Source organism: Microcebus murinus, chromosome 18 (assembly GCF_040939455.1).
Source record: "Microcebus murinus isolate Inina chromosome 18, M.murinus_Inina_mat1.0, whole genome shotgun sequence".
NCBI classification, from domain to species: domain Eukaryota; kingdom Metazoa; phylum Chordata; class Mammalia; order Primates; family Cheirogaleidae; genus Microcebus; species Microcebus murinus.
In genome coordinates, this window is record NC_134121.1 from 48,885,277 (window position 1) to 48,898,469 (window position 13,193).

Consider the following 13,193-nt stretch of genomic DNA (forward strand, 5'->3'; position numbering starts at 1 on the left):
AAAAGTCTTCTCTTTTAGGGGGTTAAAAATATGTGATCTTTTAAAAAATATATAATGCCTCTTAACTATTCCTTGCAGACTAAGATCCCAGACCTCTGACCACACTGATTTACCTCTTCCTCAGTTTTGGACTGGATAGGCTCCAGTCCAAAACTGAGTGAGGCATTCTGCCAAATCAAACCTTGAGTCATCTTAATACATGCAGTCCCCAAATTATAAATGGGTTTGGAACACTTTGTAATAGACACTGTTAAGTGTTTGTCAAATGTACAGCCAAGACCACACAACTCTTAATCCCTAACAGTGGTAGTATGGTGCTGGCCATGTTTCTGGTCCCAGGAGTAAAGGACCTGCACTGCAGGAGAGAGAAGGAGAATGATGTTTCCTCCCCCTTTCCTGGAGATAGAAAGTTCTAAACTAAAATTTTAAACAGTGTGTATTTTGTCTTTTGGCAAAGAGATTTCTGACATCTCTTTTTGTGCCTTGGGAGTTCTGTGCTCAGCACTTTTCCTAAACTTGCCCTATCTCTGAAGTACTTGACTTGTCATATAAAGCTTTAAACTCCTCAGAGATGTTTGCATTCTTAAGAGAATGTGAATAAATCTGGTGAGTAGTATTCCGGCAGTGGTCAAGTTCAATGAAACTTTTAAAGCTCTGAGGGTAACTAAAATTTCAGTTGTGTGGCAACTTTTGGAGGTCTGTACCTAGAATCAATTTAATAAGCCTCATTTCACGTAGCTTTTTTCTTTTGTTTCTGAACCCACTAGTTCTTTAAAATTAAGCTCCAGATTTTTATGTCTAATAGTATGTGTAGGTTGTTTGAGAAATAAAATAATAAATTCATTTTCCTCAACAAAGTTAGAAGTGGTTGAAGTGACCACTTTGCATTTGAAGTTTATCTAATCACTTCTCTCCTAGGAGGTCCTGAGGGAAGACATGGTAGCTTAAACTACCAAAAAGAAGCTAATCTGTGGTTCCTGTGAGCACTTCCTCCCTTGCCATAAATGCACTGGCTAAAGATGAAGCAAAAAGTTCTTCCCATTTAATTTCCTCTTTAACTTTGTCCTCTTCCTCTGGCTTTCTCTCCCTCCCTTCACTTAACCTTGAATTGTGTTCAATGCAGAATGCCTGGTTTCGGAAATCCCGTTTCAAAGGAGGGAAAGGCAAAAAGCTGAACATTGGTGGAGGAGGCCTAGGCTATAGAGAGCGGCCTGGCCTAGGCTCTGAGAACACGGTGAGTCCAGACTACACAGTAGTGCCTTTCTGGTGTGTGAGTCCAGACTACAGTAGTGCCTTTCTGGTTGGTCCTGTGTCCTGGGTGTCATTAGGAATATTCTTACCTACCTGAGAAAGCCTTAGTAAGTTCAAAACCCTGTCTAGAAGGGAGCTTATATTTAATATGCTGGCCTGAATCAATGCATTGCTGGTTCTTTTTTTTTTTTGGACACAGAGTCTTTGTTGCCAGGGCTAGAGTGCTGTGGCATCAGCCTAGCTCATAGCAACCTCAAACTCTTGGGCTCAAGTGATCCTCCTGCTTTAGCCTCCTAAGAAGCTGGGACTCCCAGGCATGCACTACCATGCTCGGCTAGTTTGTTTTTTTTTTTTTTTTTCCTGTTTTTAGTTGACTGGCTAATTTTTTCTATTTTTAGTAGAGATGGTGTCTCACTCTTGCTTGGGCTGGTCTCAAACTCCTGACCTCAAGCAGTCCTCCTGTCTCAGCCTCCCAGAGTGGTAGGATTACAGGCATGAGCCACCATGCCCAGCCTGCATCACTGGTTCTTTTTTTTTTTTTTTTTTTTTTTTTTGAGACAGAGTCTCGCTTTCTTGCCTAGGCTAGAGTGAGTGCCGTGGCATCAGCCTAGCTCACAGCAACCTCAAACTCCTGGGCTCAAGCGATCCTCCTGCCTCAGCCTCCCGAGTAGCTGGGACTACAGGCACGAGCCACCATGCCCGGCTGATTTTTATATTATATATATTAGTTGGCCAATTAATTTCTTTCTATTTTTATGGTAAAGACGGGGTCTCGCTCAGGCTGGTTTTGAACTCCTGACCTTGAGCAATCCGCCCGCCTCGGCCTCCCAGAGTGCTAGGATTACAGGCGTGAGCCACCGCGCCCGGCCGCATCACTGGTTCTTAACATAACTCCATATTGGCAAAGCATCATGTGTACTCAGCTGACTAGTTTTGCTCAATAAATTAGTCTGCATTAGCAGTGAGTTTCAAATTGTGGTCCCTGGACCAGCAGCATATGCAAACTCATCGCTAATGAGTCAGAAACTCTGGAGGTGGGGCCCAGCAATCTGTTTTTATAGGCTCTCCACCACTGACCTAGAGCCTGCTGTGGTAAACATTGCCATAGGGTCTAGCTATAGCTTGTTATTAGACTCAGGAGTGATCCCTACACTCTCTGGGAAATAGTATCAGAGAGGTGAGAGCTAGTTTTTCTCACAAAGCAAGTATCAAAAGCATCCCCTTAGTGGTTTTCTTCATTGCCTATTTTCTGTTGCTTTGATTTCTGTGCCAGGAAAGAAAGCTGCCAGTATACTTTTCTGAGCATTTTTGTTAAATTGGCATCTTTGATAAATATAGTGATATAGATTTTAGTGGTAGCTAATATTTATTGAGGATTTTAAATATGTGCCAGGGCTATTCCAAGCAATCACATCTATTAACTAAGTTAATCTTCACAACAGCCCAGTTGTTTAGTAAGTACAGATAACAGAGGCACCTAAGGCTGCACTGGTAAATGTTGAAGCTGAGATTCAGACCCTTAATGGTCTTGATAAAGAGCCTGAGCAGTCATACAATATGCTGTACTTGTGGCCTTTACATCTTTTTTTTTTTTTTTTTTTTTTTGAGACAGAGTCTCACTTTGTTGCCCAGGCTAGAGTGAGTGGCATGGCGTCAGCCTAGCTCACAGCAACCTCAAACTCCTGGGCTCAAGCGATCCTACTGCATCAGCCTCCCAAGTAGCCGGGACTACAGGCATGTGCCACCATGCCCGGCTAATTTTTTGTATATATATTTTTAGTTGGTCAATTAATTTCTTTCTCTTTTTAGTAGAGACGGGGTCTCGCTCAGGCTGGTTTCAAACTCCTGACCTCGAGCAATCCGCCCGCCTCGGCCTCCCAGAGTGCTAGGATTACAGGCATGAGCCACCACGCCTGGCCGGCCTTTACATCTTTAACATTGTTTTTACTTAATATGTGTGTGTGTGTGTACACATTATTTGTGTGCGCATACAAGCAAATAATACGTGATCAACTTTGGGCATAATCTGATTGTATTTCTAATTATTAATTTCCGGAAATAGAATTATTAGATTGAGGGGCATAAGCATTTTATAGTGATTCTTCATCACTGCACCGTTCTCATCTTTTCTCATAAGTAACTTTCTAAAAATATCCAGTTCCAAAAAAAAAAAAAAAAATCCAGTTCCCATTGTAGCTCCTGCTTTAGAGTTTTCAGTATCATGAGGCCCGCTCTATGGCAGTGGGCCTTCCTGGGTATTTTTCCATCCTCATAAATGTGTTCATTTTTTAGGACCGAGGAAATAATAATGTAATGAGCAATTATGAGGCCTACAAGCCTTCCACAGGAGCTATGGGAGATCGGCTGACGGCAATGAAAGCAGCTTTCCAGGTCTGAAATAAGCAATTCATTAAAAGAGCTCTTAACAGTAACTCTTGGGCAATGACAAAGGGGGTCTAGTTCTCAACAGTAGCTTACTTGGAGATGCAGGTGTGGAACCAGAGACCCCTCATGCATCTGCTTGAGTCACTCCCAGAGTCTAGGACTGCAGTTCCATAGTAGGATTTGTGTTCTCTCCCTTCTCGGCAGCCAGTGGTGTTGCCCACTGCCAAGGCTTTGTTCTCTGGCTGAGAATAATTGCCATCTTTTTGGCTAAGTTTGGTTCTGTTATCTCTTATGAACTAGAACTTTTCTTCCTTCCACATCTGCCTTTCCAGTTAGCTAGCTGGCATCTAATTAACTAACTAGCTGGGTCTTAATTTACATATTTTATCTGTCTTCCGATTGTTTCTAAAATTTTTTCTGGTTTTCACTAATACAAGAATATAAAAATCCTTGTTTAGGAAATCAGGGCTTATTTTTCAGATTTGAGGAAACAATGTGAATACATATTCCATATATTAACACCACAAAAAGGTCTGCAGCCACACCTTATATAATCAAACTTCTGGAGCAAAATATATTAATAGTGATGATAAGCTGAGTAGATAGAAACTAAATAGCCTTTATATCAGTTCAAGTTAGGTTTTGCCATCAAACTTTAAAATTTTGTTTTTTAGTTTTCAGCACTTTTTAGTTCTAAATTGTAAATAATAGAGTGTAAATCATAAATGTGTTGAATTGCTATATACATTGATGTTTTACTCTAACCAGTCAAGCTATAAATTTCAGTACATTGAGGTCCATCTCTCCACAGAGATGCAGGAGTTTTCCTTTACAGCATAAGAATAGAACAAAAGGGGTGGTGCTATGGAGGTACCAGGGCACTAAAGTCACAGTGCCAAGACAGCATAGTTAGAATTTCTATACACTTTATCATTTGCCAAGCTTATTTTACTCGTTTCTTGAACTTACTATCTTACTTACTGTCCTGGTGTCTCTTTGTCTTTCAGTCACAGTACAAGAGTCACTTTGTTGCAGCCAGTTTAAGCAATCAGAAGGCTGGAAGCTCTGCCGCTGGGGCAAGTGGATGGACTAGTGCAGGGAGCTTGAATTCTGTTCCAACTAATTCAGCACAGCAGGGCCATAACAGTCCTGACAGCCCCATCGCTGGTGCCACCAAGGCTATCCCGAGCTTTGGCAATACTGGGAACATCAGCAGTGCTCCAGTGACCTACCCTTCTGCTGCAGCCCAGGGAGTCAACAACTCAGCTTCAGGGAACGACAGTCGAGAAGGGATTGGGGGTGGCAATGGGAAAAGAGAGAGATATACTGAGAACCGGGGTGGCAGCCGTCATAGTCATGGAGAAAGTGGCAATCGGCATGGTGACAGCCCACGTCATGGAGATGGTGGTCGCCATGGAGATGGATACCGCTACCCAGAAGGCAGTAGCCGTCATCCCGATGGCCAACGGCATGGGGAAAACAGGCACGGAGGAAGTGCAGGACGACATGGGGAGAGCCGGGGTGCAAACGATGGTCGGAATGGGGAAAGCAGGAAAGAAGGTTGTAATCGTGAGAGTAAGATGGACCCCAAGGTGGACAGCAGCAAGATGGACAAGGTAGACAAGACAGACAAGACAGCTGATGGCTTTGCTGTCCCGGAGCCACCCAAGCGCAAGAAGAGTCGATGGGACAGTTAGAGGGTATGTGCTAAAACACAAAATCAGTTGTCTTTAATTTTATTTTTAGAAAGATTTTGGTAACTAGGTGTCTCAGGGCTGGGTTGGGGTCCAAGGTGTAAGGACCCCCTGCCCTTAGTGGAGAGTTGGAGCTTGGAGATACTAGCCCTTCTTCTTGGGAAGCTGCTTTGGTCCCTGGAAGCAGTAAGAGCTGGGAAGCTTCTTTTGACTCTAGGTGAGTTGTCATGAGGGTAAGTTGATACCTTGGGAGAAAGGGCCTCACAGGGCACAAAACTCACTCTAGGTTTATATTATATGTAGCTTATATTTTTTACTAAGATGTCACCTTATAAACATCTATAGATTGAATTCCTTTTCTTAGCTGTGTGGCCAGGCAGTCCCCTTTTTAGGAGTTGGCTTCTGCAAACCCCACTGAACTGTTGGGAAGCAATTTGGTGGTTCTAGACGTTTGCCAGGGAAGGAAGACGTCTGATTCTAAATGAGAGTTGATGCTCAGGTTCCCCAGCCAGGTTTGTATCCTGCCCTGAGACATGTAGGAAGCAACAGCCTTCCAAACCCAGGCTTTGAAAATTTCCAAAGCCACCGTGATTGAAGGGAAAAGATCATCCATATGATTCCAGGGATGCTCCTGGTCTGAGGTGTTGTTAAATTTAAAATTAAAAAAAAAAAAAGAAACCTCAGCAGCTTTTTAAAAAAATGTCTTTTATTTCATTGCATTTTTTTTTAACTTGCCCCAATGGTATAAAAGTCTTTTGCTGAAATGATTTTTGTTCTATCTTGTTTATAAAGGATATATACAAACTTTGAATTTTGTGACTTTGTGAAGGTTTCTTTAAGATGTGCATTCCTTTCTGCTTGCTCTCTAGTAAATGTTTTACTACTGAGATCTGTGGATTGTCTGTCATTTCTACTTCACAAAGAGTTGGTGCATATTATTAATAAATAATGAAACGATGTAGCACATAGAAAAGACATATCTCCCACCACCCTGGTTTTATTCAGTAGGAAGGGGGAAGACTTGAGAGGCCCCTACAATGAATGCCGCCCCAACACCTAACCTCCCCTTATAGTTTAACATTGACTTTTTATTCAGTACCCTCACATTCTTCATGGAAGGATTGTGGGGTCTGTAAAGACATTTCAGCAGTGTTTTTGTGGGAGAATGCCCTTCAGGCAGGAGGACATCCTCCCATCTCACTGTCAGACAGCTGCAATTCAAGTGAGGGCGGGGCTGGTACTGAGGCAGAGTGGGCCATGCCACCATCTTTCCCCCTAGTCCTGACACACTTCTCAGAGGCCTAGTACCTCTGCTCACTTCCGCTTGTGTTTTTTCTTTTGCTCCTTACGCTGCTGTGCTCTTTGGTCCTTCTTCATCCTTGAGTCCACCACCTTAAAATGGCCTCTAACTCCAGCTGGCCGGCGTACTTTGCGGCCCACACCTTTTTTGGCTACAACATAGGTGACTTGGCGCTTCTCCTTGCCAAGCCCAGCCTTCTTGTAGAGACTACAGAGGGGAGAGAACAGGTTAGGGACTTGCTTTCTGCTGCTTTAACCTTGTCCCCTTGTGGTGTCTTCCCCCATTACCTTCGCAGCTGTGCCACTTTCTCGCGTTCTGAGATGTCCACTGTGTTCACCACAGCTTCTGCCTTCTTCCTAGTCTGTTCCAGCTTTTTCAGCATCTGAGAGGGGACCTCAGTCAAGTGACCTCTTCCTCATCCCTGCCTCCCCCACCCACCATCTCAGGCAGCTACTTTCCCTCCCACTTACCCTCCTTTTCTTTCTGGCCTTGGCCTCCGCCACTTTCTTGATGGGACGAGCGTTGATTTCCCTCCAGCGCTTCCGGTAATGCTCTACCTCTTTCTTGTCAATAGGCAACTGCCGTATCCGATGCTGCTTTTCCTCCTGCACAAACCACTCTGGAAGCTCTCCCTCTTCCTCATTAAATGTATACCTGGGTGGAAAGGACACTAGCCCAATAACCAACCACTCCAGGCTTCCTGAAGAAGAAATCACCCACTTACCCACCACACTACCTGTTGAAGGAGTTATCTATGAGGTCTCTCTTGGCCTTTTTGGAAGAGGCAATAACAGCACCTAGAGCAAGGCCTTCCGCATCCAGTATCCGATGTTTCACTAGAGAGGGAAGGAGAAAAGTCAAAGCTCAATTCCCAATGCTGATAGTTCTGCTGGTCTCCTGTCCTTCCACTGCATGCAGAGCTCTCACCTGGGTCCTCGATAGGCACTATCTCAAACCCATCGTCATCTGACTTAGGCCCACGTCTGCGCTTCTTACCACGGGGTGCTTCCCAGCTGTGAAGAGGGAGGACTGTGAGTGAATATCCACTGTTCCCCCACCTCACCTCAACCTTGCTTCCTATTTACAGCCACTTAGGGAACCTGCAAAAATTCTGCCACTCTGGCCAAACCCCAGACCAGTTAAATCAGAATTATCAGTACAGTATTTTTAAAGCTCCTTATCTGCAGCCCAGGAAGAGAAATGTTTCAGGCCATTGTTTCCTCTTCATCTCTTCTGTCAGCTGCAACCACTCACCTCTCTTCATCCTCACTGCTGCTGCTGTCACTGTCTGAGCTGCCATCTCTTTCTTTCCCTTCAGGGCCAGGGGCAGCTTCTGTCCCTGAAGAAGCCTCTGGCCCCTTAGGGGCCTCATCCTGGCACCGGGGAGACTTTTTCTCAGTCTTCAAACTGGAAGGTGGTGGTGGTGGCGCTGGCAGCTGCTGCTGTCCCTTCCGACGGCTCTCATACAACAGCTGGGCCTGACTGATCTCCAGGGCCTCATCTGCATCATCCTCAATCCCACTGAAGCCATCCTGGGGGTGGGGGTGGGAGGTCTTCAGCCACCCTCCATCCAGGGGATGGCAGCTTACTGTCAGTCTTGCCCCCACCCTCTTACCTTTGAGAACCACAGGGTGGCCTGTTCTTCCTGCAGCACTGCTTTTTCCTCCAGTGGTACCAGCAATGGATTCTCTTCTTCCTCTTCCTCTTTATCTTCCACTTCAGCATATCGCACTCTGTAGACCCAAAGGAAAGCAGGGGGAGGGCTCAGTGACCCTGTGTGCCTGGAGTCCTCGCTCCCCTAATCCCTCTGACAGTTCCCTCGCTGACTCTGCTGAAAAGGTGGTAGGTAGCACTCCCTCTCACGTGCACACCCACCCACCCCTTACCGCTTCTGGTCTTTTAGATCCGGATGTCCCCCGACTCCTGCCAGCTCCTCTGGATCCAGGTCACTATCCAGAGATGCATCATCATCGTCCTCTTCAACATCTGATACATAGATGTCATCTCTTGGCAGATCAGACAGGAGTGTGTCTGCAGCACTCATATCCCCTTTTGTTACTTCCTCTAACAACTGAAGTTTAACAGACACAAAGATCAAGTATTTAAAAGGAACATCCTGCTTTTTTTCCGTATGTCTGTTATCTATCCTCAGCAATGCTAGGAAGTAAATGTGGCAAATACATCATCTCCTTTTACAGACAGGGAAGCTTAGACCCAGGGAAGTGAGCCAGGCTGGAGTGCAGTGGCACAGTCAGCTCACTGCAGCCTTGAACTCCTGGGCTCAAATAAACCTCCCATCTCTGACTCTCAAGTAGCTAGGACTACAGGTGTGCACCACCATGCCCAACTAATTATTTTTTGTACAGGTGGGATCTTACTATGTTGCCCAGGCTAGTCTCAAACTCTTGGCCTCAAGCTGTCCTCCTGCCTCGGCTTCCCAAAGTACTGGGATTAAAGGTATGAGCCACTGCACCTGACTGAGGGCCACTATGTTCTAATGCTTCTCTTGTACAACAAAGATAAGGTGGTTATGACGTCTCCACATAAGAGCCATGAAAGCTCATTTTGCTTGTGTCACTGCTTTTATCATGAAAAGCATGTTCTCTAGTATTCAGCAGGAGTAAGTAACCTAATGTGAAGTGCTAACTTAGTCTCAGTGAACTGAAGAATGTTGCTCTCCCCTCCAAGGGAAACCCTCTATTCACTGTACTTGTAACCCAAGTATCCTGGCTGCATCTACCAAAACCTAAACTCTTGGTCCTGATGCTCTAGTTCTACAGGATAAACCTATTACTTGTATATCTTCCTAATTTCATCCTTTTAGGTATATGTTTCTTTTCGGCCTTTGAGTCATGAGGCTCTTATTTTTTCCCCAGTCTCCCTGAGCCAAGTCATGTCATGGGTGAAGACAGAACTGCAGCCCATCATCGTTGAGCACACTTTAAAAGACATCCAACACCCCCACCTCCAAACACCCAAGCAGATCCTCCCGTCTCCTCAATCTGCACCCCAGCCCTACCTTACCTGGTGACCCCGGATGGTGCGCAGGGAGAACATGCCAGTCTCCCCCTCATCTGCAATGGAAACCCCTGGCAGATCCATCTTCAGCTCCACACGCTCCCGCTGTTTTCTCTGCTCACGCAGCAGCTTCTTTTTCTTCCTGAGGGGATGGATTGAGGGAATAGAGCTGCCAAGCTCAAACTCCCTATCCACACCTTTCATTTTCTTCTCCCATCTTCACACGCTCAGGAAATCTGTGTGGGGGTTCCCCAAGCTCCCCCCAAATCCCCTCACCTCTTTAATTCCGCCACCTCCTGGGCCTTCATCTCTGCCAGGGTCTGGTTCAGTTGTTCCTCCTCCTCCTCTTCTTTAGACAGTTGCCTTACGGTCCCAGCTGTTGACTCTTCCTCATCACCTTCTTCTTCCTCTCCTGAGCTGAGGCTGGCAAAATAGTCCAAAGGAGTTCGGTTATTTTCCCAGACACTTCTCCTGATATCCAGTCGACACCTGCCCTGGTTTCATTCCCTTCTCACCTGATGTCCAGTGCTTTTGCTTGCTCTTTCAGCTTCTTGGCCACATGTCGCCGAAGCTTTGTTCTCCAGTTCAGTAGGGACCTGCCCCGAAAATACTAATATTGATCTTGACTTTTCCCTCTTTGTCCCTCCCCCCTTCTCTGCCTTAGGTGGATCCTACAAATATTAAACTTCAGCCACATAAATCCTAAGTTCCACAGGGCCCCACCCCAAACCTCCAGCACAGCAGCATCCTGTATCCAGAGATCCAACATCATGGCCGTCAATGGCCGTCAGGGCTCCTGGCCCCTACACTCTCCACATCACATACCTGAGCTCCTTTCGCCCCAGCACTTTGATGTCCTGACAGCATGCCCGTATGTCCTCAGTGGTAGCTGGATGCTGGGCCAACTCTTCATCATCTAACAAGATCTGTTTGGGAGGAGGGAAGTGTGTCAGGGAATATTCTCAGGCCATGTTTCTGGGGCCCCCTTACAACCCTCAAACCTAGAGACTCACTTCGCTGGCCTTGGAGAGGAAGTCAACAGGGTTGGCAGCTCGAAGGAAGTCAGTGACTGAGGTTCGGTGATACAGAGTGAGGTCACCATCAGCATAGCCTTCAGCCTTGCGGAAGGAAATAAGGTTGGGCAGTCCCTTCTAGGGAACATAAGACCCACCAGGCCCAATCTCTCCAAAGTTCCAGGATCTGAACGTGGCCCCATTCCCCTAACATACCTTTGGTTTTTTCTTAGTCACCAACTCAGTAACAGTCTTTGCCTGAACCTCAACTTCCTTGAAAGCAAATTTGGGGTCAAAGAATTTGCTATCAACCTTGTCAGGAGCCAAGAATCCTAAAATGATAGGATGTATCAAAAAGTGTGCTTTGGCAGTTGGGAGACTGAGTCAAGAGAAGGAGGTGATGCCCACCCTGGCAGATGACAAAGATCTCTGCAGATTCATGGCGAGAGGCTTGGGGCTTGGTGGCCTGGACACGGTGGAACAGTTGCTGAAAGATCCACAGGAGGGGCTGATAGTCACGGGAACGGAAAACCTTTGTGATGAAGCAGCCACCACGGGCCAAAAAATCACAAGCCAAACGCAGAGCCATCAGTGTCAAATGAGCTGCGGGGTAGAAATAGTCAGCTGAGGACCTCTGCGGCCTGATAGGGCATGCCCACCTCCACCCCCAACTCCTCTCCAAGCCCCACACTCCCTGCACCTTGTGAGTAAGCATCATGGACCCAGCTAGCCCCAACATTGGGAGCCCCATCATTGAGCACGACATCAACTTTCCAGGTCTTCAGCTCCTTCCTCAGGGCCTACAGAAAAGGAAAGGGATTATGGCAACAGAAAAACAAGAATGATTAAATATTGCCCTTGTTCAGCCATTTGTCTAGTCATTTGTTGAGTGCCCATGATGTGCCAAATCCTATGTCAAGCACAGGGGACACAACAGTAAAAAACAAAAAAATACATCCCTGTCTTCATAGAGCTTACAGTCTAACAGTGTGTCCACTGGAAAGTATCTCATTCAAGATCTCTTCCCTTCCCCCAATTCCAAACATCTTCATTCCTGACTCTAAAGAAAGGCTGGAGTTACCACTAAGGCCTTGTTACACAGATGTCACGCAGGAACTTGCTCAAAGCATGGTAAGTAGGAAAAATACCACCTTTAGAGGATTTGGGGATGTCGATGTTTGCATATAAAGGGAGTAAGAAAAGAGAAACTCCTATTACCTGCCTACAGCGTTCTGTTGTGATGTCCTCCTGGAGAGTCACCACATTGGGGAGAGGCTTGATTGGAACCAGGTCCACTCCTGGAAGAAATCAGGTCAGACAGTATTCTAAAGCGTTGCCTCATGCAAGGAGGAGGAAAATATAGGACAAAATTAGTACCTCATGCATCCACCTCAGAAAACACCCAGGAGAGCTGCCTGTCACTCACCCACAATAAGACTGGATACAGGCATAAACTTGGCAGCCACCTGCAGCCTACAAAAGGAATAAAGATTAAAATACTGAGGATTTTCCCTTTCCATCCCTTAGCAGTGTGATCTCTCATCCCTGTTGTTAGGTGCCTACGCAAACTGCAGTGGCCAGAGCATATCCTATGTTCATATTCCAAACCTTTTCTTTGCAATCAAGAAAATAAACAGCCCCCAAAGTTTAGGAAAGACCTATGCTCTTGGATGCAGAGAAATCTGAGGCTGAGATTACTGTACTAGGGAGGGAAATCCCGAATCCCACCGCCCTCCAACAAAACTCTTAAGCCATCCAGGGTCAGAACCCAGAAAGCTGCCATCAGAAGCAATCTGTGCGAAGTGTTTCTCACCATCCCCCTGGCGCAGCACAGAGGTCCAGCAAGGCTCGGGCTTTCTGCAGGAACTGAAAGCGGCGATTGAGCTGGATTAGCTTGAAAGCAGAGCGGGAACGGTAACCTGGGGGTGACGACAGAGTCCGCGGAGTGCTTTAGAAGCAGGGTTTCTCGGGCCTCACAACCCACCACCCTTTCTGCGGAAGAGGAACCCAATATCTGGGGAATGGAGGCGCACCAGAGAAAGATCGGTCGCTCGCAGACGGAGCGAACCCTCTACTCACCCGTCTCCTTAGCCAAGTGATAAAACTTGTCCCGTCGGCTCTTGCCAACTTTGCCCTTCTTGCCCATGGTGGAATGGGGGAGTGTCACTCAACCTGGGAAGAAGGTAAAGGTTGGGAACGTCTCTTTCTAGAGCACTAAATTCTGCTTTCTTTTTCCCACTTCGCGCAGCAATCCCACTCTGCCTTGCTCCCCACAGTCACCTAGACCTAGCGCCGTTTTCGCCACTCTTGCAGCGGCACATGGAAGCAACAAGCGTACTTCCGTTTCCGCCCCTGGCTCCAATGTTTCCGTTTTCCGCCATTTTGAGTGTGGCCATGGATTATCTGTACGGTCTGTCCCCCAGGTTTTATAAATTGAACGTTGGGATCAGGAGGCAGATTACAAGAATTAAAAACCAAGTTTCTAAGAAGCAACACTTAGGAATTATATTCCCTCTTCTTTCCCTTCCTAAA

General features: G+C 46.3%; 2 protein-coding genes across 2 annotated transcripts in view; one reads left to right on the plus strand and one right to left on the minus strand.

Annotated features, from left to right (window-relative positions):
- DDX42 (DEAD-box helicase 42) overlaps positions 1-6,008 on the plus strand; it is a 41,195-nt gene extending 35,187 nt beyond the window's left edge. Inside the window, exons 16-18 of the mRNA XM_012747265.3 lie at positions 1,124-1,234; positions 3,544-3,642; positions 4,644-6,008. Coding sequence (XP_012602719.3) covers positions 1,124-1,234; positions 3,544-3,642; positions 4,644-5,333 — 900 coding nt within the window. The 3' untranslated portion in view covers positions 5,334-6,008. The remainder of the gene's footprint in view (positions 1-1,123; positions 1,235-3,543; positions 3,643-4,643) is intronic.
- A 299-nt stretch (positions 6,009-6,307) lies between these two features.
- On the minus strand, positions 6,308-13,025 carry FTSJ3 (FtsJ RNA 2'-O-methyltransferase 3). Its single transcript, XM_012747267.3, has 21 exons — positions 12,942-13,025; positions 12,741-12,833; positions 12,475-12,580; positions 12,088-12,134; positions 11,880-11,959; positions 11,362-11,461; positions 11,070-11,264; positions 10,878-10,993; positions 10,662-10,766; positions 10,474-10,574; positions 10,164-10,244; positions 9,925-10,071; positions 9,655-9,790; positions 8,517-8,701; positions 8,246-8,363; positions 7,885-8,162; positions 7,558-7,643; positions 7,367-7,466; positions 7,101-7,284; positions 6,918-7,012; positions 6,308-6,837 (listed from the first exon to the last, which is right to left on the minus strand). Exons 2-21 carry the CDS (start codon positions 12,805-12,807, stop codon positions 6,645-6,647), a joined length of 2,520 nt encoding a protein of 839 aa, XP_012602721.2. The 5' UTR covers positions 12,808-12,833; positions 12,942-13,025; the 3' UTR covers positions 6,308-6,644.
- Positions 13,026-13,193: the final 168 nt, after the last annotated feature.